Genomic DNA, 23,409 nt, shown 5'->3' on the forward strand with positions numbered 1-23,409 from the left:
TCCTTGATATTTAAGATTCTAATATTGTCTCGCCTGGAGCGACCCTCTAGATCTGTAACTTTAGCTGTCAGTTCAGCATTTACTTTCTCCATCACGGTTAGTTTCCTCTTCAGCAGAGTGACGTTGCCTTCCAAGGCGGAGACACTGGACTCATATCCATTCTGACATGCAGCGAGGGAGTCAGTAGTTGCTGCAATCTCATTGATGCACTTCACACACCGTCAACTTTTTCCTCCAGTCTGGATTTGAAGCTTGCTTGAACATTGTTTCAATAGCTCAGTCTGTAGGGACTTGGCTTGGGGACCTGAATGTTGCTGGTTCAAGTCCCACTTGGACCAAAAAAAATGTATGATGTGGTCTAGTAGTTGGAGAATGCTAGTTCACTTCCTGGGTTACCAACCCCTAACACTGCTTGGTTGGCGCTGTACCATGTGTGGCTAGCCCCTTTTCTTATCTCCTCTACACTACGTGTGTGTGTGCGCCTATGTGTCGTTCCAGGATTACAAATAGTATATAAAATTTAAAAAAAAATCTGCCTGCTATCTTCGGCAACGATGGTGGCCATGTGTTTAAGCAGCACTTTAGATGAAAGTTCAGGTGACATGCTTTTAGCGTTAGCAGCATGCTCTACGCTAGTGTTAGCTGCACTTAGCCAACAGGATCATCTGTCGTATCCCGAGGCTGGTCAAGTTTGTGCTGTTTTGCAGGCTTCGGCATTGCGAAGTGAAGTTAAGAAAACAATTTCATAGGCTTATGCTGGTTCAGCTGGTGAAGGATGAATTAAATTGTACCAAATGGAGGAGAGACAACGCCACGCAGCTTCTCACTAGCACTCCATGCCACCTGACTCTGAGCCTGTTACATTTGCAGTGAGCGCCCTCTAACAGTGGACAGTTTCAACAATTTGTGGTCACATAAATTCATGACTTAAAACCAACAATTTATTGATATTTGGAAATTGACTCATGGACGCCAGTTGCCCACCCCTGCACTAGAGGATGTTGGGCTCTCATTGAGTCTGTTTTTGACAGTCAAAAACATGCACACTGAATAGAAGTAATTTTGTAGGGCTCTGGCAGCGCTCCTTCTGTTCGTCCTAGCACCAAGGAGCAGATACCTGTCCTGCTGCTGGGTTGATGCACTTCTAGGGCCCTGTCCAGCTCTCTTTGTTTAACGGCCTGTATCCTGGCATCTCCTACATGTTCTTGAGACTGCGGTAAGGAAGATACCGCAAACTTTCGTGCAACCTTAGTTGTGAAGGCTTAGGTGAGAGCAATTATCAGTGGCCACCATTTCCTTTTAGGGGGGTTGTCTTGCTTTTGTTTGCCATTACACCTGTTTGTTACTTTCATTTGCACATAAGCAGGTGGAATTGGATCACAATAACTTATGCTTCCAAAATGGACTGATTGATATCCCTGAAGTTTAACTAACTTGGTGTTATACTGTGACGTGTTCCCTTAATGTTTTTTTGTTTTTTGTTTTTTTTTGCATCAACTTGTTTAACAGGATGAAAACAGGTTGGAATAGGCTTACTGCACTGGTTGATTTTCTGTTAAATAACTTCTCACTGTTCAATGTTTGTTGCTCTTCTGTTATTCCCTTATCAGGAAATTACCCACACTGAGTATGTACGCCCTGATATGGATATTTATCAAGACTACATAGAGGGCTGTCTTACCTTTAAAAACCCAACACACCACAACAACGGCAACTATACTTTGGAGGCTACCAACTATCTGGGTGAAGCCATCAGTACTGTGTATGGACACTTCCTTGACAAGCCCTTTGAAGGTGAGTTGGGACTTTAATGGGGCATGTTGAGTTGATGTCATATTTACTACTACTTAAGTACCACATATAATAAGCTACACACACGAAAATACTTTAGCAACAGTGCATTGCATCTGTAGATGATTACAGCAAAATGAAATATCATTCCATTTGTGATAACTGGCCTGAATATTCTTATATGCCATGGTTTCTATTGTGGGTTTGTGTTTGACCTTTTCGTTTAACAGTATCAATTTATCTTCATGCTGATGATACAGTCCTGTACTGCTGTGCTAAAACTGCACACAAAGCCATTTCAGTTAGCTGGCAAGCGTTTGAGAAACTGCAAGATGCATGATATTCTCAATAGCCTGAGCTATCGCAGGCACTGGCCTCCATGTTACCACTCTAACAGGACACAGTATTGAAAGGGTATTGGTTGGATAAGAAACTCACATTTAAATGTCGTATTTACACACTTTTTAGCAAGCTATAACAAAGAATTGGTTATGTATACAGAAACAGAACTACTGTCCCCAAGTTCTGTAGGAAATGGAACATTGAAGCTGTCCTTTTATCTGTCCTGAATTATGGTGATGTTATCTATAGACATGCCTCTGTCTCCACTATTACTCCACTTAGTTTATCATTCTGCACTCAGATTCATTACTCCTGACTGTTATTCCACTCATCATTGTATTGATATGAAAAAGTTGGATGGGCACCTTCAACAGTAAGACCACTGGTTTCTGTTTCCTTTTAAAGCCTTGAAGGGCAACATGCCACCATATATCAGCTCTTTATTACACTGGTCACAGAGTCACTGTTCAACATGCTCTAGTGCAGCGGTCCTCAATAGGCGGCCCCCGGGCCGCATCCGGCCCTCCAGCCTCCTGTTTGTGGCCCCCGAACTGTTATTCCTTCACCGTGGGTTTTGGTTGGGTCAGCACGTGTACACCGGGACTTGTCTCCATGCCAACGATACACATACAGCTGGGTCACTCACCGCTGCGATCGCAACTTTTAACTTTCATTTTTGTTTTCGGAGCAGTTCGCGTATTCACATTTCGCCGGTGGTAAGAGATTGAAATAGCGTTTTCCAAGTAAACTGCTATAACAAAGTGGACAATGAGAATCAGCCACTCACAGAAGTAGGAACTTTGCATTCATTCATCCTCCAATCAGGACAAAACCCACGGATCTGGCGGTGCTGCAATAACACACACTTACGTTGTTTAACAGGTATTATATTAGCAAGTCTCATCAAGTATTTTCACAAGAAGTGTAACGGACGGGGAGTTTCTCCCGGCAAACACCCTTTTACTCATGGTGCCAGAATTTGTATCATCCTTGTTAAAACTCAACTCCATTTAATCACAGAACAAATGACGTGAATTAACCCACAACCATCTTACATATCATCTTATTCACAAACACATTCACGAACCATAATTACACCAACACCAACAGAATACCCAAGAGTCATTGCGCCACAGTCCACAAGGTGCGTTACAATATGCCAGGAGAAGCTGTGATGAAGATTTCCAATTTGAAACGGCATTATGAGACGAAGCATAGGAATTTTGAAGAGACATTTCCTCAAAATTCAGAGATAAGCAAAACACAATAAATGCACTGAAATCGTCATATCAAGCTGCAAGCAGGATGCTTGTCACATCTATGTCACAATGAAATAAAATAATGCATGATGAAGTGATGGACACAATGTTTGAAGGCAAACAAAAAGAGTAAATATTCAACTATGTATTTTAATTTATGTTAAAATGGAAATTACATTTTATTTTAGTTCGTATTTTGTTGTTTAGAATGAAAAGGACATTTTGTTTTGAATATTACAGTATTATTGCATGTGGCCTGACCGACCTCAATACATGGACCTTTGAGTCACTGAAAAAAATCTTTGTGGCCCTTTAAGATTTGTATTTGAGTACCCCTGCTCTAGTGATTGCACAAACACACAACTTGATACAGTTATACTTATAGATCAGTATAAAACCTTAATTTCCAACTACTCAGCATTTGAATGTAACTGTTTTAATTGCTGTCCTGTATGGCTGCCATTTATCTTTTATACTTCTCTGTTTAGTGTTTTGTCATGTTCATTTCTTGTTCAATTTTTATTATTTTTATAGCACATTTTGTTCCATTTTATTGGTATTCTGTGATTGTGTTTGTTGTTTTTTATTTGTTATCACATTTTTGTTACTATTCTATATTTAGATTTTTTATTTGAGCTCTCAACAACATTGAAAATTAGGGGTTGCTCTTAATGACTAATTATAAAGTGAGAATTAGTCAAGTTACAGTCTGGAGGCTGCCGTTGGTGAAACTGAGGGTGCTCTGTTAAGCAGTGATTTCCTTCCATTTTATTCTGAAATGTTAAGATCTGTATGAGGTTTACATGACGCTGCTGTAAAATGTACCAACCTCCACCTGTCCCCCAGACTCTTATATATGTTACTAGAATATGGAACAATAAAGAATATCATCTCATTTGAAGTGTTCCTCAGAATACATAATTGATTGATTGGTCTTTTGTGTAGCTGAGATGTATCACATGATTTGGGAACAGAAACAAAGGAACTTTATTAAGTTTTTCTCTGATCATTTTAGTAAGAAGTTCAGTGTTTCCACTAGGAAGGAGTTGTAGCAGTGGAGGTGAGTGTTTGCCCACTTGTAAAAGCGCAAAATGCACCCTGCCGGGGGGCTTCTGTGTGTCTGCCGGCACCAGAAGGGCTCTTTAGGCTTAAGTACATAACAGTACATTTGTGCACAGTAATGAGTAGGGGAAATGACTGTCTCGCTTACATATGAGGTGTCTCAAGCTTTAGGAAAATACACTTTTATTGAACACAATACAAGTGTTATCTTTAAAACAATTATTGGCAATAATTTCACAAGAAATATATTAACAACCAACCATATACAGTAAAATCACTTAACACAAATACTAGAACTATCCAAAATGTCTGTGCCTCTGTGAAGTAACCTGTCAGTAACTTGAGATTGACAGCTTTCGCGCGTCACAGTGGCACCCACGCACAGTAATGCTGCGTTCGAGACAGTAGGAATTTTCCGACCTCCTACTAGAGAAAGTACACTGGAACGCCACTTAAAGTCAGAGTCCTTACTTGTGAACTCGGCACAAATCCATCTACCCCGAATGATAATCCTGAATTTGTGATCAGTGTTGCTTGCTTCATGGTTGACATCTACGCGGCGCTTGTTAAAATCGTTGTGTTGACATTATCTTTTTTTTTTATTGGTGAAATTATGTGAAAGACAAGGTGACATGGGGGACAAGTACATCAGATCACGAGGAACTACGAATATAGACAGTGGACATACAGTACAGATAACAACAGAAAACAACATAAAGTTATGATGATATGTATATAGGTAGTATAGGTGTGTGTGTGTGTGTGTGTGTGAGTGCGAGTGAGTGTGCATGCATGCAAGTGGCTGAGAGGCAGATGGTATGGTATTATAAACATATGTAATATGGCATAGACAGATGATACAATAGAAATAAATAGGTAAATAAAGTAAAAGTATGAATAAGAAAAGAGAAAAAGTGAAAGAAAAAAAATAATAAGTTAGATAAGTAGTAATAGTATGCAACATGATATGAGATATATTAACATAGAATAGAGTCATATAATTTAACCTAATATAATGTAATTAGATAATTTGAGATAAGATAAGACAGTATAGTGTAATACGAGATATTATAATAAGAAATGTAGTATGATTTAACCTAAAATAGTCTGAAGAGATAATAATAGGTATGATAATGTAATACAGGGCAAAATTGTAATATAATATATCATGATGTAATATAGCACAGTATAATAACATAATATATATGTGAACATAATATATGTGAACATAACCTAATGCAAGCAATATATCATGACAATGACTATCACAAGATTAATTGTTGGAATTATAATTAATAAATAATATTACGTTGATGATAATATATTGCAGTGAGGGGTGAGGTCGGACCAGGGGATCAGGAAGGCAAGCGAAGGGGCCCCCCAGCCTGTCCCAAGTAGCCCAGTCGGTAGCCCCAGCAGGAGACAGGCGAGGCGGCATTGAAAGGCCCCCTTTTTTTTTTTTAGTATTCATTTATTTATTTATTTTTTTAGATTGTACCTTGATTTAAGTTGGCCATGAACTTTGGGTCATGACCGAAAGAATAAGATCCCGGATACAAGTGGCTGAAATGAGTTTCCTCCGCAGGGTGGCAGGGCGCTCCCTTAGAGATAGGGTGAAGAGCTCTGTCACCCGGGAGGAGCTCAGAGTAGAGCCGCTGCTCCTCCACATCGAGAGGAGCCAGCTGAGGTGGCTCGGGCATCTGTTTCGGATGCCCCCGGGACGCCTCCCTTGGGAGGTGTTCCTGGCATGTCCCTCCGGGAGGAGACCCCGAGGAAGACCCAGGACACGCTGGTGTGACTATGTCACTCAGCTAGCCTGGGAACGCCTTGGGGTCCTCCCGGAAGAGCTGGAGGCAGTATCCGGGGAGAGGGAAGTCTGGGTGTCCCTGCTCAGGCAGCTGCCCCCGCGACCCGGCCCCGGATAAGCGGATGAAAATGGATGGATGGATGGATGGATTTAAGTTAGTGTAAAAAGTTTTAAAGATGTTATTTATTTATTGCGGGTTTTGGGTAGTTTAACCTGCTGAGTTTTTTATAGTTGAAATTATTGCTTTCTCTTTTTTACATTGTAGTTGGCTAGCTAAATATTTGCTTGGTTTATTGCTATTTTCGAGGTTGTAGTATTTGAGTTGTTGTATCAGAAATTGTTTTTGTTTGCTTATAATTTCATCTAATTGAAATTTGGTATTATGTAGCTCCTTTTTTATTTGTTCTTTGGGGTTGTTTGAATAGATATCTTTAAGTTGTTTCAATTTTTGTTCCAGATGTTTTTCTAGTTCCTGTTCTTTTTTTTTGTTTGTTGAGTATGATATTATTTGTCCTCTAATTACTGCCTTACCACTTTCCCATAGTACTGAAGATGAAATTTCTGGGGAGTCGTTCACTTCCAAGAAGGATGCCCATTCTCTCTGTGTAAGAGTAGTGAAATTGGAGTCTTTGAGTAATGAGGCGTTAAAGCACCAGCGGTAGGGGTATTTTACATGTGATGCAATTTTTATGGAGAGGGATACTGGAGCGTGGTCACTAATTAAGATTGGATGTATGGTGGTCTTGGGAACCTTACTTAGAAATGTATTACTGATCAGAAAGAAGTCTAGACAAGAGAATGATTGATGTAGTGGAGAAAAATAGGTGTATTCTCTTGATGATGGGTTGCTCAATCTCCAACTGTAACCAAGGCCAAAATCTGTCATGTATTGTTTTAATAGTTTGGTAGAGTGCCAGGATCGTAGGTTGCCTGCGGTGCTTGATCGGTTAATTATGGGGTTAATTACTGTATTGAAATCGCCACCAATTATGATATCTGTAGATTATTGTAATGTGGAGAAAAATGTGTTAAAGAAGGTTGGATTGTTGGAATTGGGACCATATATGTTGGCAATTGTAATATTTTTGTTGTACATGGATGCAGTGATTATGATGTATCGTCCTTCTAGGTCAGTTATTGTGGATATGAGAGATTCTTTTATTTACTTTATCTACTGTTGTAAGTGGCTGAGAAAACTTGATTAAATTGTTGAGATTGGAGCATATGTGATTCAGAGTTGGATAGATGGGTTTCTTGTAGTAAACATATATCTGCCTTTAGTTTGATAGGATGGTTTATGATTCTTATCCTCTTGGGCCGGGCACGGATACTGCACACATTCCATGTTATTAAGTTAAGTGTCTGAGTTATGTCGATGTAGGTGCGATTCTGTCATGATTGGGTCTGTGAGCATGGCTGGTGTGTGTATTAGGGCTGTTTTTGACTAAGGATTTTCATAGTCGAATCTGATTCGTCAGATTTTGCCGTGGTCGACTGATCGTCAAACCTTTTTTTTTTTTAGATAGCAGCTAGATCTTATTTGCGACTTTTTTCCGTTTCAAACAAAATAGCTAAAACACTCAAAAAACATTGTAGGTGTGAAACAAACACCTTTATTTATTTAAAGCCAGATGAACAAAACTGGGCATATCAAACATCAGAAAAGTTCATATAAAATAGAAACAAAATGGCTTCAAAAACAACAACGTGCCAAAGCATGCTTTTATCTCTCAGTAAGGACCCTATTTCTTGGCTTTTAATTCACAGTTCACACTCGGGACTCGGGATAAAATAAATAAATAAAATTAAACTTAGCGCAACAGCCTGGCACCACTGCAAAATGTCATAAATATTTTTCGTAATACAATAAGTCTGCCTGAATAAATAAAAACAATTATAAAACAACGAAAAAAAAAACATAATAGAAGTCAGAATCGAATGGGCTTAAGAAAGTGCACATGCAGCAAAAAAGAGAGAGAGAGAGAAAAAAAAGGAAAGGATGTCTTCATTGCTGAGATGCTCCGCTCCAGCCTCCAGCTTAAGTTCACATTGTCCCAAAAGAAAAAGAAAAGAATCACTTCTTCACATATGAAAAGTGTTCTACTGCACCTGTGGTTGTCTGATCTTTCTGAGGTTGTGTGCCAGGAAAACCAGCTTGTTCACATTGGTCGGGAAAAGTGCACTCCTTGATTTATTGGCAATGAAACCCACCTTTGAAAATATCCTCTCTGATGGCGTGGAGGTGGAGGGGATGCTGGTAAATGCCCTAGCAGCTCTTGACAACTTTGTATATCTATCCTTGTTTTTCTGTCACCATTCCAGGGGGCCTCTGTTGCATTTAGTGAAGTCCTTCAAATAGGCCTTCATCTCACTCGTCTCATCTTGTTCCTCCTCATCTTCATCACTGGCCAGCAACATAGCCATCAGTGTCCTGTTTCGGGGCAGTCGGCCCAGGATCCATCGTGTCACTTTCCTCCTGGCAAGACCTGTTAGTTAGACTCTCAGCTACTTCTGCCACCACTGAATACGCCTCATCTCTTTGGTCGTCGGAGAGAAAGGAGAGCTTCTTGAAGCGTGGGTCAAGCACCGCCGCACTGATGTAGACACTTTGTTCCAGCCCTGGCCCTTTAAGCTCCCATCGCCTGTCCATCTCCTCGGACAGCCTAGTCTTGATGATCTTTGTGATTCTACTGTCGTCCTCATGCACCACCAGATGTCTTTTTTTTATATTCATAACCATGGGGACAGTGGCAGACAGGGATGCATTATTTTCTTCGGACAAAAGCTCTGTCAGAGTGATCATTGGTTTAAGAACAGCAACAATGTCCTCTGCTGTGCGCCACTGTGATGTGGATAGCTCCAGGTCACGATCGGACCGTTTGCTCACAATCTCATCTGTGAGCACGGCTGAAACTGGCCCCTTCTGTTCTATCAAGCGATCGAGCATCAAATAAACAGAGTTCCAATGGTTAACAACATCCTGCACCAGTTTATGCTGAGGAACATTCTGTTGTTTCTGCTTATCTTGAAGTGCTGTGGTGGCCTTTGCGCTTTTTTTGAAGTGAGAAACCAAGCGCCTTGCAGCAGCAACAGTGCAGCAAATGGGGTCCTGCTTCAGAGCGCTGTTTATGCAGAGTTGTAATGTGTGGCCCACGCAGCACACCCCTTTCATATTTCCCCAGGAGGGCTGCTGGACTAACTGGTTGGTGCACGCAACCATGTTTGCTGCGTTGTCATGCACCACAGAAACGATCTTGGTACTTGGAATGTCCCACTCGCAAATGATCTCCGTCAGTTCTCATGCAATCTGATCGGCTGTGTGACAGTCCTCCATTTTTTTTGTTTCTAAAACGAAACTCTCCAGTTGCCAGTCTCCAGTGATGAAATATGATGTGACTGTGAAATAAGCCTCCATCTGAAGCGAGGTCCCGATATCAGTTGTGAAACTGACAGCTTCACAGTCCTGTATTGCCTTGTATATCTCTGACCGTGTCAATAGATATTTTGTGTGCACGACATCCATCACTGTAGCTCTTGTAGGGACGGTGTAGCCTGGCTCAAGTGTGAGCAAGAGTTCTTTAAATCCCTCACCCTCAACAATGCGCACAGGCCTCACATCAAGCGCCACAAACTCTGTAATTTTTTCAGTAATTTCCTTTTTTCTCTTCTCTGAAAGTGGTGGTCTCAAATCAAGCTTTTTTTGCGTTAAACTTGGGGCCGCCGCTGATGCAGACGTGCTGGCTGAGCTGTCGTCATGACACTGCGGGTGTAAGTGTCAGAAAAATGATATAATAATATAATAATAATATAGGGTTTAATGCCTGTATTGACAAAAGAGTGGCAGAACTGTTTGTTTGTTTTTATGTAAAGTTAACAAGCCTTACCTGTTTCAAATGACACAACATGTTGGTTGTCGTTGTATGATATGAAAGAAGCTGCTGACACAACTTGCACTTAACTTTCTTCGGGTCATCTTTAACCTTTTCAAAATACTCCCACACTTTGGATGATTTTTTAGTAGCCATTGTGAACCAATAAATCCATAAATGCTAACGGTCCTGTAGTGTGCTGCTCACCTCCACTCATTTGGATTGTGCAACTGCAGTGGGTGATTTATTAATACCTAGTGAGAAGCTAAGACTACCGTTTAAACGCACACATTTTGAACCCTTTATTAACAGAAAGTATGCAGATTTTGTATCAAAATAGGCTTTTATATAACGAAAAAAAGACATTCTATGTAACAATTTATGCTGAGCAGCCGTGGGCACCCCCATATAGTCAGAATGGTACAGTTTTGGCTACATAACAACATTATCCGACGATTCGACTACGAGGTTCATAGTCGAATCAAAAAGCACTCATGTATTCATTTCGTACTACTATATTCCTGCTAATTCACTCTTTTTTTTAATTCTTTATTTTTTTTTTACTTTTTTTTTGGTTTGGCCAGTTCAGTTTTCATAACCTGTCATCCCTTTCCCATGTACTCATGTCCTCTACCTGCCCTTACAGTATGTCTTATAGTATGTTTTCTATCTCTCCTACTTCTCTTTCTTCTTATACAGGTCCAGAAACAGATTATGATTATGGTAAGTGTTTTTGTTTTATTTATTTATTTATTTCAATAAGAATCTCATTATAGTATTGTGGTTTTGATTCTCAGGGTTGTGATTAATTAATCAAAATTAATTGCACATATCAGTATTTACTGTAAGCCTTTGAAAATATGTCAAGTGGTAGATGAGTGAATCAATGATTGGTATTTTTATGATCTTTACAAACAATGTTTTATAATTTTTGACAAATAACTACAATTGTGTTTAAACTTAAACAAATTAGGATGACACTAAAATTTAAGGGGCTACAGTGGATTCTGAGAATTTAATGTCATCCATCATAGAGTTTTTTAATAAGAGTGGCTCCTTTATGAATAAGGTGAGTGATAGTGAGTGAGTGGAGAGCTACAGTCGTTAGCTGAGCTCAGAGCAGACAGCTGCTAGCCAAGCTAAGCTGACACATATTAACCAGTCCCATTGGGTCAATGGCTCAAAAGTAGCCCTAATGACTTCAAAACTCAGTTCACATGTGACCTCAATGACTCTGTAAGGACACTCCCACACAGAGTTTTTAGCCTGCAACTCCTCTCCAGTAAGTTAGAACTTAAGAAGTCTCCTCGAAATGTATACCTACAAACCAACTGTACTTTAGAATATTACCCACATTAAACCTCAGACCATCCTCAAGGAACACATAGTTAAGAAGCAAAATACTTTTTTGGACAAGCACTGTCAAGTTTATTTGAACATATAAAGATTTTAGTCTGGTAGTTGCATAGACTATATCAGCCACACCATTAAAACCTAAAATATTCTGTGAAGCCAACATAGCTTTGATCCATCAAGGCATGGTCATAAGACTTCTGGGGGTATTCCATGGTGACTAGGAAGTGGATCCTTATGGTCCTTTATTTTGGGAGTGGGGCCTCCATGGATCAGACTTGTTCAGGTGCATCCAACAGATGCGTGTTGGAGAATTTGGAGGCTGGTTCAACGCCTTGAACTCCCTCAAACCATTCCTGAGCAGTTTTTGAGGGGGTGTACTTGGTCTGCCATGGTGTTTGGCTGAAAATCAGTGGGTCCTGGCATATTTGTGGATGTGGATACACACCACCAATCCAAACATTGCATTGTAACAAAATGTGTCAGTGGTTTTACTTTTATGGATGAGCGGTGTACATTTAAAGACAGAAATAATAAGAAAAAGAAAACTATAGTAACAATATAATGGGAGGCAGGAGTCTAGCCATGTTGGTGGCTTTATGGCTTTATTGATAGCACAGCTGAAGAAGGTGTCAGAGGGGGGAGTGACATACAGCAAATGGTCCCCAGGCCAGGAGTCGAACCCCGGTCCTCTGCAGTGAGGACAAAGCCTCTGTACATTGGACACCTGCTCTACCAACTGAGCTGAACGGCGCCCAAATCTTTGCACAAGTGGGTATACAGAAATCCTGGAGCTTTCTTGTGGGTATACGGCGTATACCTGCGTATCATGTAGACTACACCACTGCTGCAGCTGTATTCAAACATACAGTACATCCATACTGTTAGACCACTGCATTAAAGCTGGGGCTGATACGTTTGAAAAACAGTCATGCCCAAGTTAGATTTTGAAAGTATCCTACCAGTAAACCTTGTACCCTGCACTCAGGCCTCTCTCAAACACTGCTCCGTCCAAACCATGAACACACACTGTCTGGCAACTGCCAAATACTGCCGACGGAGTCTGAGTCCTTACGAGCAGTGTGAAGAAGAGTATCAGTGCATCGTTTTCATCACAACATATAACTTCAAGTAACTCCTCGTGTCTCAGTCACCTGTAAGTAAACACCTAATATTGTCTTATTGACCATAAACAACCAATATAGCTATTGCTAGCAATGCTAGCTGTCAAGCTAGCTTTGCTGGCATTCAGACCTTTTTTGTAGTGTATTTTGATTTGAAAACTTATTGCTGGTTAGCTAGCAGCAGTTGGCTGTGGTAACATTACACAGGGCAAAGCTAATAGTGGTGGACCTGCTAATTTTTATTTTTATTTTTATTTTATTTTTTTACCTTGAGTTATTCACAGATGAACATGAATATTGGACTCATGATAATACAATGTTTTGCATGTTAAAGCTTCCACAATGACTCTAATGACGAGTACATGCCAGAGTGAAGCACATCATCACATCAGAGAGGACGACAGGAGGGCAACCAGCAGTGTCTGAGGAAGTGGAGGCAGAGGCCGTGGACGTGGGAGGGAGACGGGTCAAGGAGCAGATGTTCATACCTCAAAGGATTGCACATGAGCAGGTCAGCATCCAAAGTAGATGATTACTTTTTATTTTTTCTGAGAAATACCACCTACAACTAAACTACTTGTGTTTGTACAGTATATTGACTAGACATTTAACTTGGACACACAAGCACCCTAATCAGGATCACATTTTACACAAGTAGTTTTTCACCATTTAAATGTGCGTTTTGGTGCATAACAATAAATACAGTAAGTAGAAAGGTGTAAAGAAAAATACCTGACTGGTACTTCAAAAACATGTTTAATAAACTGGGGCATCTGTTTATTAAACATGGAAAGTCTAAAACATTGACCATTGTGATGTGTTGTGTTGTGTTCACAGTATGCTGAGGATAGTCGAACTCGAACCCAGATAAATATCTAATCATGTTGCTCATCTATTGACTTACAGGCCAGAATTCAAGGACTACATTTGGAGCAATCACATCAAGTGCTGAACTCGGCCTGACACCTATTTTTTGTCGTTCTGTATTCACTCTTTGTTTTGCATTATCTATAACTTGTCTGAATAAAGTCTTGAAAATGATAAATGCCTTTCCTTAACACTTCCAGCATAAACAATTACAGTTCTTACACTTATTTGATGCACTGATAATAATAACTGAATTAGGTAAGACTCTTGTTTATTGATTTTTTTGGAACACATGTAAATGAATATCACTTCAAAAATAGCATACCTTTTATTGTTTAGACAATATACACTACAATTAGCATAAATGACGATATACAGGAAGGACGTCCAGAGATTTCTTGACTGATTGTAAACACAGATCAGTGTTGGCCGACAACACTTTACAGTCATCTCATATTTACCATTCTACTTTTTGGTGGTTAGCAAAATGTCCCTTACAGAGTAATTGACATAGTTTCACATCCTCATAATTGTTTCTTTGCATTTGACAGTAGTGTGTACAAGCTCTACTTGCTGGACTTTTTGTTGTACATCTTGGAGTACCTGGCCTAAGAGAAAGGAGACCATAATCTCTGTAAATATTATAGTAATTACATAAAACTGGATAAAGATAGAGAACTAAGTGTGTTCACAGGTTACAAGTTACATCTGAATGTATTTATGGGGCATAGAAATGTTATTAATTCTGTCAAAGACAACACAGGACTGTTGCTATGTAAAAACAAAAAAGAAAAGAAAAAGATGGGAGGGTGATGTGAAGCTTTTGTGATGGGTGGCAAGTGATTATTTATAGAGATGTTAGGTGCATTCTGTCTTTCTCACATTCTGCTGTAACAGTCAGCTGACAGTCAGATCACAAATTGAAATGCATAGCTTAAGAAATGTCTCACTAATATGTAATAGTCTCAAGTTATAGGCTAACATGTGACTGTTAGGACCAGCACTTGAAGCATGTTCCTGGTGCAGCAAATGAAATGACACCATTCCTTTTTGTATTGTGTCCCTGCTGAGGAGCACATTCATGCACATGAAGCCAACCGACTTGATATGAAAATTATATGCATTACACTTATTTAACTTATTATAAAGAACTTTTGTATATTAACCGTGTAAGACCCAAATATAGGAAAACCTAAAAACAAAAAAAAATTACCCTTCAGATGTTGTGGTAGGAGGCCTCTGATGCTGAAATAAAGAGGTTTTTTTTTTGTTTTTTTTTAATGTTTATGTACGTTTTTAGAGAAATGTTCTAATATTGCAACATTAGGCTTAGTTGGGAGCAGAATTTTTGTATATGTACTCACGTTCTCTGAACAACAACTAAGGGTTCATTTGCAGGGTTGATTATTACTTACCCCCAGAAATGTTTATAACATTAATAATAATCACACATTAGTCATATTTTTATAAAGTAAAAAATAAAAATAAAAAAAAAACAATTAAACAGCTTTTTCTAGCAACTTCTTCATTCTTTTTTTTCTTTTCATGGCTGACTTTCATTCATATTTAAAGTCCCACAAACAGTTCTTTTCTCTGTAAAGCAAAGGTTAACATCACACTTGCTGCATTTCGTGTTACTGTATCCTTTAATGCAGTGTCTGCAGCTTCCTCTCCCTGTCTTCACTGGGAAATAGACAACTAGGTCCTTGTGTACATCCAATGGGAGGTGTGCACTTTTCTTGGATGGTCTCTTCTGAGGAGTCAGAGGGCTTCCTGATGTCACTGTTGCTGGGCTCTTTGGCCTGAAGATGGTCATCCTCTCTTTGGAGTTTAGAGCGCCATGTTCACCAGGATGAAAAAGGATGCTGGCTGTGCCTGAAACTGTCTCCTGTTCATTGTCTCTTTGCTAGACATCTTGAAAGAGGATGATGTTGTGCCAGAAGGTGTAAATGTAGCAGCAACAGGATTTCATGGGGGACTTATATTTGGCTGTAAATGAGTCCAAGAAATCCACAACTCCCATGAACTTGTTGTAGGCACCAACAATATAAGACCTCTCAACTTTAGTGTAGGTTCGGCTGGCTTTGTCCCAGCGTTGAATCTTCTGCACAGGTTCAGGTCGAGCAAAGGATAACACAAGTGTGACCGCCCTGTTGTCAGACCATTTGACAGCACAGGTGTTGTGATTCCCCTCCACTCTGACGTCATCGCTTCCTCTCCCCTTTTTCTTCCAGCTCTTCTCGTCTTCAAGGTCAAAGTAGGGCAGGCGCACCTGCCTGGCTGTTCCCATGTAATGAATTCCCCAATGTTTTCCAGGCAGACAATACTGTCTGCTTGTTGTAAGTCTGGACAAAAGCGTCTACTGAATGCCCTAAATGTAAATGTAAATGGCTTAGCCTATGCCCTCTACTTATCATGCTAAAAGAAATGTGCATCCTGATCACTAGCCATTAATTCACACTATACTGCCTTGACATGACAATACTGCCTATAATGCCCTCTAACTTTCCCAGAACTGAATTGTCTGTTGATATCCTCTTTGTGGACAAAGGCATGGAATTTTAGGTCAGTCTGATCAAATTAACAACATTTTTTAGAGATACAACTTTTAAGTCGTAGTATGTATACTGTTCATGTATAAAGAAAACACTGTGGTGCAGTGGTGTAGTGGAGGGAATTCAACATGTTAGTGTCCACTTCAACAAGCCTATCTATCCAATAGCATTGTGAGACTGAACAATAGGACCCAATGACTATGTAAATGTGGTAAAAATTAAGATAAAATATAACAGATTGTTTTTTAGGATGGCTAAAGGTAACGTAACTCTACAACAAGGGGTCTTACAGGGTTAAGGGAATAGCCAAGGTTTATGCTTTATGGAACCAACTTTGTCATTCAAAAAAAGAGAGAAAGAAACAACTCATGATAAAAAATGCTGATATAAGGTATAATAAAACCCAAACATCCTTCACTTAAGTTGCTGATACCTCATTACAGAACCCTTTTAAGACCTCACTTGAAGCCCCGACAGTCCAGCTGCTGCTTCCTCAACCTGCACTACATCTGTACTGGATTTCTGCATCAATGAATGAAATGTCATCTTTATATCCATTACACATATCAAACTTATTGTTATGCCTCAGTTTAGATCCTAGTTTTTTCTTGTTTTTTGTCCCATAGATTTCCCTTCCTCTCATTCCTTGACCCCCCTTCTCTGCTCGTTTGGTTTCGCCCTCTTCCCTGATTGTTGGTCTCCTCCCTGATCTGTTTCACCTGGTGGTAGTGTGTGTGTATTTATAGTCCTTGTGTTTCTCCTGTTAGTTGCCAGTTCATCTTCTTGTGTCCGCACAGAAAAGTTCCAGCTCTGATCCAAATCGTATCCTAGTGATTCCTGGTTATCTCTGGTGTGTTTGCCCTGCCGACTGAATTCCTGTGTACTGAACCCATTTCCAGAGTAAAGAATATTACCTTGCCCTATCCTGTGTCTTGTCGTGCTATTGTTGTGGTCTCCCTGGTCGTGATTGTACGAACTGGCCATAACATGGACTCAGCCGACGCTGACAATATGTGCGCTGCACTCTGGGCTCAAGGCGGTCGGATTCATGGCACCAAGGAGTGACTTACCTCACTCGCCATGGAGATCCAGTAAATGGCCAGCGAGCCAACACCAGCGAACAGCTCAGCTCCCTTGGTGAAACGCATTAGCAATTGACCGGTCATGTGGGGGACCTGTACACAGCCATTTCGGCTCCCGCAGCTGCTCCTTCTCTCGTCTCAACTCCTCCGTCTTCTCCGCCGGTTCCGGATCCTGCTCCCACTCCAGCTCCAAAACTTCAGTTCTCAAGCCCGACATGGTTTTCCAGGGATTCCGATAACTGCCGCTCCTTCCTGGTACAGTGTGGACTGCACTTTGAGATGCAGGCTGCCTCGTTTCCGTTGGACCGTGTCAAGGTGGCGTACATGATTTCTCATCTCTCCGGCCGAACCGAAGCATGGGCCATGGCAGAGTGGGCGAGAAACTTCCCGTTATGTAACTCTGTGGACAGTTTTAAAGATTCTTTAAAGGCTTTATCAAGGCAATCGCAGGGTAGCAGATTACACCATTGAATTCCGCACCCTGGTGGTAGACAGTGGCTGGAACTTGTTTTCTCTGTGTGATGCGTTTCTCAATGGTTTGGCTGAACACCTAAAGGACCAGATGGCTCCTCTAGAACTTCCCGGGGATCTGGACTCATTAATCTCTCTAGCCATTACAATTGATAAACTGCTCTTCAAGAGAGAAAAGGATAAGTTGAAGGCAGCAGCCACCTTCAGCCAGAGGGGGCAGTCTGCTACAGCCACCTCTCTGCCTCCTCATCGCCGTATGACTGCTGCATTGACCTGCTCCCTGGTTCGTCTCCTCCCAGAGGCCGGCTCTACTCGCTGTCTGCTCCGGAGAGGGATGCGATGCAGACTTGCATCCAGTTAGCCCAATGGTCCCAGTCCGACAACAAGCTAAACCCCTGCGCTTCCCTGTCCAGGAGGCTCTCTCCCGCGTAGAGGAGCTATGATGTGGTAAATCAGGAGCTCTTAGCAGTCAAGTGACTCTTGAAGAATGGGGTCACTGGCTGGAGGGAGCTAAACACCCATTCCTCATCTGGATGGACCATAAGAACTTAGAATACATCCGGTCTGCCAAACGTCTCAACCCCAGACAAGCCAAGTGGGCACTGTTTTTCAACCAATTTGACATTTCTCTCTCCTACCAACCTGGCTCTAAGAACGTGAAGCCAGACGCTCTTTCCCGCCTGTTCAAGCTGGACACCAGTCCAAAATCTCCCGTTGGTATCCTGCCTTCGTCCAGCATGGTCGGGGCGGTCACTTGGGGAATCAAGGAAAAGGTCAGACAAGCTAATATTGACATTATTATTCCTGACGGTTGCCCCCAGAATTGGTTATCTGTGCCTGTCCCTCTGTGCTCACAGGTGATCCACTGGGCCCACACCTCCCTCCTGTCCTACCACCCGGGAATCAAAAAAACTTGTTTTGTCATTAAACAAAGGTTCTGGCGGTTGGCTATGGAGAAGGAGGTCGGCAAATATGTGGCCGCCTGTCCGGTGTGCGCCAGAAACAAGGTGTCTCAACACCCCCCTGCAGGGCTTCTTTGCCCCCCTCCAGTGCCTCTTCGCCCCCTGGTCTGACATCTTTTTGGACTTTGTCACAGGTTTGCCCCCCTCAGAAGGTAACACAACTGTCCTCACTGTTGTGGACAGATTTTCGAAGATGGTTCACATCATTCCTCCGCCCAAGCTGCCTTCCGCCAAAGAAATGGCGGAAGTAATGTTAAGGCATGTTTTCAGGTTACATGGGTTCCCAAAGGACGTGGTGTCAGACCGGGGGCTGCAGTTCGCATCCCAATTTTGGAACGCATTTTTGCTCCATCTTGGGCGCTACGGTCAGCCATACGTTGGGGTACCATCCCCAGTCCAATGGCCAGACAGAACAATTGAACCGGAGCTGGAGATGGGTCTATGCGCCCTGGTATCCCAAAATCCAACTAAGTGGAACAGACATCTTATCTGGGTGGAGTATGCACACAACACACTGCCCTGTTCTTCCTCTGGTGTCTCTCCTTTCCAGTGTGCCTATGGTTACCAACCGCCGTTGTTTCCAGCCTTGGAGGAGGAGGTCATCATGCCATCAGCCCAGTCCCTCATTCATCATTGAGAACCGGGCAAATGGTGTGGTTGTTGGCTAAGTATCTTCCCCTGAGGGTCGAATCTCACAAGTTGGCTCCTCGCTTTGTTGGTCCTTTTCCTGTCTCCAAGAAGGTGAATCCATAAGTTGTAAGACTCAACCCTGCTCCCCAGGTCCCTGAGAGTTCACCCAACAATCCATGTGGCCCGGATTAAACCAGTGAAGGAGAGTGTGCTGGTTCCAGCCTCTAGACCCCCACCACCCCCCCGGTTCATCTACAGCGGCCGGTGTTTACCGTCAAGCAGTTGCTGGCAGTTCGACTGCGGGGCAGCGGTCACCAGAACCTGGTAGACTGGGAGGGATACAGTCCTGAAGAGGGGAGCTTGACCCCATCCAGCAACATTGTGGAAGCTACCCTTATCCAGGATTTCCGTCGCCGCCACCCTGACCAGCCTGGGACGTCAGGTGCTGACCCAGCTGTTTCTTGTTTTTTGTCCTGTATATTTCCCTTCCTCTCATTCCTTGACCCCCCTTCCCTGACTGTCGGTCTCCTTCCTGATTTGTTTCACCTGGTGGTAGTGTGTGTGTATTTATAGTCCTTGTATTTCTCCTGTTAGTGGCCAGTTTGTCTTCTTGTCTCCATGCAGAAATGTCCCAGCTCTGATCCAAATCATATCCTAGTGATTGCTTGTTATCGACTTCAGCCGTGTTCCTTATGACTTCGCCTCTGCCTCCACTGTATGATCACATGTGTACCGATCTCCCTGCCTACCTGCGCCCTGTCTGGTGTGTTTGCCCTGCTGACTGAATTCCTGTGTACCGAACCCATTTCCCTAGTAAAGAATATTACCTTGCCCTATCCTGTGTCTTGTCGCGCAATTGAGTCCGAACTGTTGTTGTGGATTCCCTGGTCATGAAACTTATGAGAACACATAAATATGAATAATAATATAAGAACATTTGGATGACATTTAAAGAATAACATCTTGACACCTTTAATTATGCAAATCCAACATTTATTTTCAAAATCACCAGCATGATGATGAGATTCATAGGTTACAACTGCAAGGCATCATAAAACAAAGAACTGCAATGCTCATGTCATCTTTATTCCAAACAAAATTGCTAATTGACATTGTCAATACCTCACATGAAACTCTGTTCCTGATTCATCATCAGTCAGCTCTACATTTGTAGCTCCATGCTGCTGTTTTTTCAGTGCGCAGTGATTCATAGCCAGTTACTCACTAACCCTTGTAACTGCTAACATTGATTGCAAGACTAGAGGGGACACAGTTAGCTTTATTACTACCCTTGAAACGTATAATTAACAGCAGCTATGTTTTACACAGAAGACTGGTGATATTACGCTAGGCTAGCAAGTCTGCATTTGTGGGACCACATCCACTTGTCTTCAAATCGACCGGCAAACATTACAGAACCCACAGTCAGTTAGCTTTAATACTAGCCTATGTTCACTAGACTAACACCTTAATAATGCTTTTACATAGTAGAATTAGTGTTACTGTTGGGCTAGGAGGCTTGCATTGTGTGGATAGTTAGCTAACTAACAACAACCTAGCAGCTAGGCTACTACTTACTCTCTGGGTGGTAAAATATCTTCAGATGTCTCTTTTCTTTTTTGGTGGCATTTTCTATCTACAAAGCAGAAACACGGAAAAAAATGTTGAGACCAAACAAAATACTGATGTAAGAATATGTATTTATATATATATATATATATATATATATATATATATATATATGTATATATATATATATATATATATATATATATATGTATATATATATATATATATATACATATACATATATATATATATATATATATATATATATATATATATATATATATATATATAACTGAAAAGGTGTGTTTTTCAGCTCTGAGTCTATATTTAAGAAGATCTTTGGCAGTAAATGTAAATTTAATAGAAGTTTCAACACTTTTCAAAAAAATCCATGAGATGAACTGGGATGCCCTAGGTGAGCTGGCATGGAATGACCGAAATATACACATAAGGTTGTCACATATAGTTTTTATGTACATATTTACATTCACAGTCATCTTGTTTTTTGCTACTTTTATATTTCAGTATTGACATATCTAATTATTTGTTACTCTTGTTGAATTATCTTTCTCTTTGTAAATCTTGTTTGAATACGGTGCGGTATTGTCTTTTCTTGAACGAACAACTGAAATGTAAACAATTTCCCCCACAGGATCAGTAAAGTATTTTGATTTGGATTCTTATTTCTCATCCACTAATAATATCTATGATTGTTTAAAATGCTTTCACAGGCCTTACAGCTAGATGCTTTAAAAAATCTCAAAAATACTTGTGCTGTAGACACCCCCCCCCCCCCCCCCCCCCCCACCCCCCCCCCAATCCCAGGTAAATAGTTTTTTCAGTTGAACAGCACACATAATTTCAACATTTTATTTTTCCTAATGTTTTATCTCTGTTCTACAAAGAATGATGTGCTTTGAGACTAATTAAAAGGAAATTAGAAACAGGGTTTAGACAACTAAAATTGATTAATTTATATTCTTTGCTGACTATTCAGAATAATCCTGAATTTAGAACAACTTTAGGACTGCTAAACTCAATTGTAAAGATGTTGTGTCAATCCTAATCCTAAATCTATTAATAACAATATGACTGATTGATCCCATTGTGTCTCCAGCTCATTTTGACACTGTGTTTTCATTATTGACTTGTGTTATCCCTTTTATTGGGTGAGGACTTCAGCCAGAGGTTTATATGCGAAACAGAAGAGTAGTAAACTTCAATGCAAGTCTGTATTTTCTTGTGTTTTCCTATCAGTAACTCCGACTGCAGAGACACACAAACCTGAAGAAGATACTTTTGGGGTGAGTAACGGAAATATTAAACATGTTGAGTGTTTGGTTGAGATATGTTCTTACATTACTTGCATTTGCAGGAGCAGATCAACTAACAAAAGTTATCCTGAATGTTTTATCGATAATAACAAGTTCTTAAATAATATGCACAATGTGTTTTATTGTAAATGTTGGACCAAAGTTGGCTGGAAAAAACATCTGAAAGAGGGGGAAGGCTGCTGAAAACTACACAGCAAGAAATTCAAGACCAATCCACCTCAAAGCTATAGAACAAAAGAAAATATAGAAGAATATGTAAGAATAAAACATCTGCTAACTGGAACGGAACCGATACGACGTTAGTAAAGAAACTCATTGACAGTATTACAAACCCACTAACCTACATCTGTATCATTCACAACTGGTAAATTTCCACAAAACAGTAAAACTGCAAAAGTTATTCTATCATATAAAGCTGGGGACAAACAGCATTTCACTAACTATAGGCCTGTATCATTTGTAGTTCTCTAAAATAATGTAAAAGAGTTTATCAGAAGATTGGACAATTTCACTGAAAAGCATGATTTATTGTCAGAGAGTCAATACAGTTATAGAGCAAATATGGCATCAATGGAGTACACAGAAGAAAATACTGGTTGTTCATTATAAAAAGTATGTAGTAGGGGTTTTAAAGATTTTTTAAAAAGCATTTGATACCATAAACAATGTTATATTGTAATTGTGTATGCCATGCGTACACGTTTGGTTATAAGCAATTAATTTGCACAGCGGCATAAACTTGATAGGCATTTCATGGCAGACTCCAGTAGGCAGTAGCAGTGCAGCTCTCAGGCAGTGCACATGCAGGATATATGTCCCATTCATTAGTTTTAGGTTTTCAAACTGGTCCCTGTGCCCTGGTTCAGTCTATATGGTCCTGTATATTTCTTTCTTGGCCTCAGTAATTACATCCTGAGGAGGACATTGTATATTATACTATATTCCACATGTGATTTTCCCCTCTCAAGGGCAAAATTTGTATTTATCTAAGTTCTAAAGCTGAGTATGGTATCACATAGGGTCATAAGCTATTATTAGGTATTACATAAAGGGACTAACAATAAATGGAGAACAACATAATTATTATATGCGAACTGGATAAACCTGCAACAACAATTCCATCCTTAAAAGGCCGTATTTCCACATTTGGGTATTTCTCAGGCTCCAAGGTTAACGTAGACAAGACAATGGGCATGGACATAGGCAACAGAATTCTTCAGGCGGTCAAACTGCAGAGTGGGTTTGAATGGCCCAAAGATGGCATGAAATACTTTGGCATTCAAATATCTCCATTACTAGACAGTCTATATGATGTCCATTACAAAAGCATAA

The 23,409-nt window shown here is 40.6% G+C and overlaps 1 protein-coding gene across 2 annotated transcripts in view; it reads left to right on the forward strand.

Annotated features, from left to right (window-relative positions):
- The window catches only part of LOC115587316 (NT-3 growth factor receptor-like), a 246,202-nt gene that overhangs the window by 144,194 nt on the left and 78,599 nt on the right, over window positions 1-23,409 (forward strand). For both annotated transcript variants that reach the window (XM_030427129.1, XM_030427130.1), the window contains exons 9-11: window positions 1,611-1,794; window positions 10,830-10,853; window positions 22,001-22,047. In XM_030427129.1, the coding sequence (XP_030282989.1) occupies window positions 1,611-1,794; window positions 10,830-10,853; window positions 22,001-22,047 (255 nt within the window). The remainder of the gene's footprint in view (window positions 1-1,610; window positions 1,795-10,829; window positions 10,854-22,000; window positions 22,048-23,409) is intronic.

Source organism: Sparus aurata, chromosome 8, assembly GCF_900880675.1.
Source record: "Sparus aurata chromosome 8, fSpaAur1.1, whole genome shotgun sequence".
Classification (NCBI taxonomy): domain Eukaryota; kingdom Metazoa; phylum Chordata; class Actinopteri; order Spariformes; family Sparidae; genus Sparus; species Sparus aurata.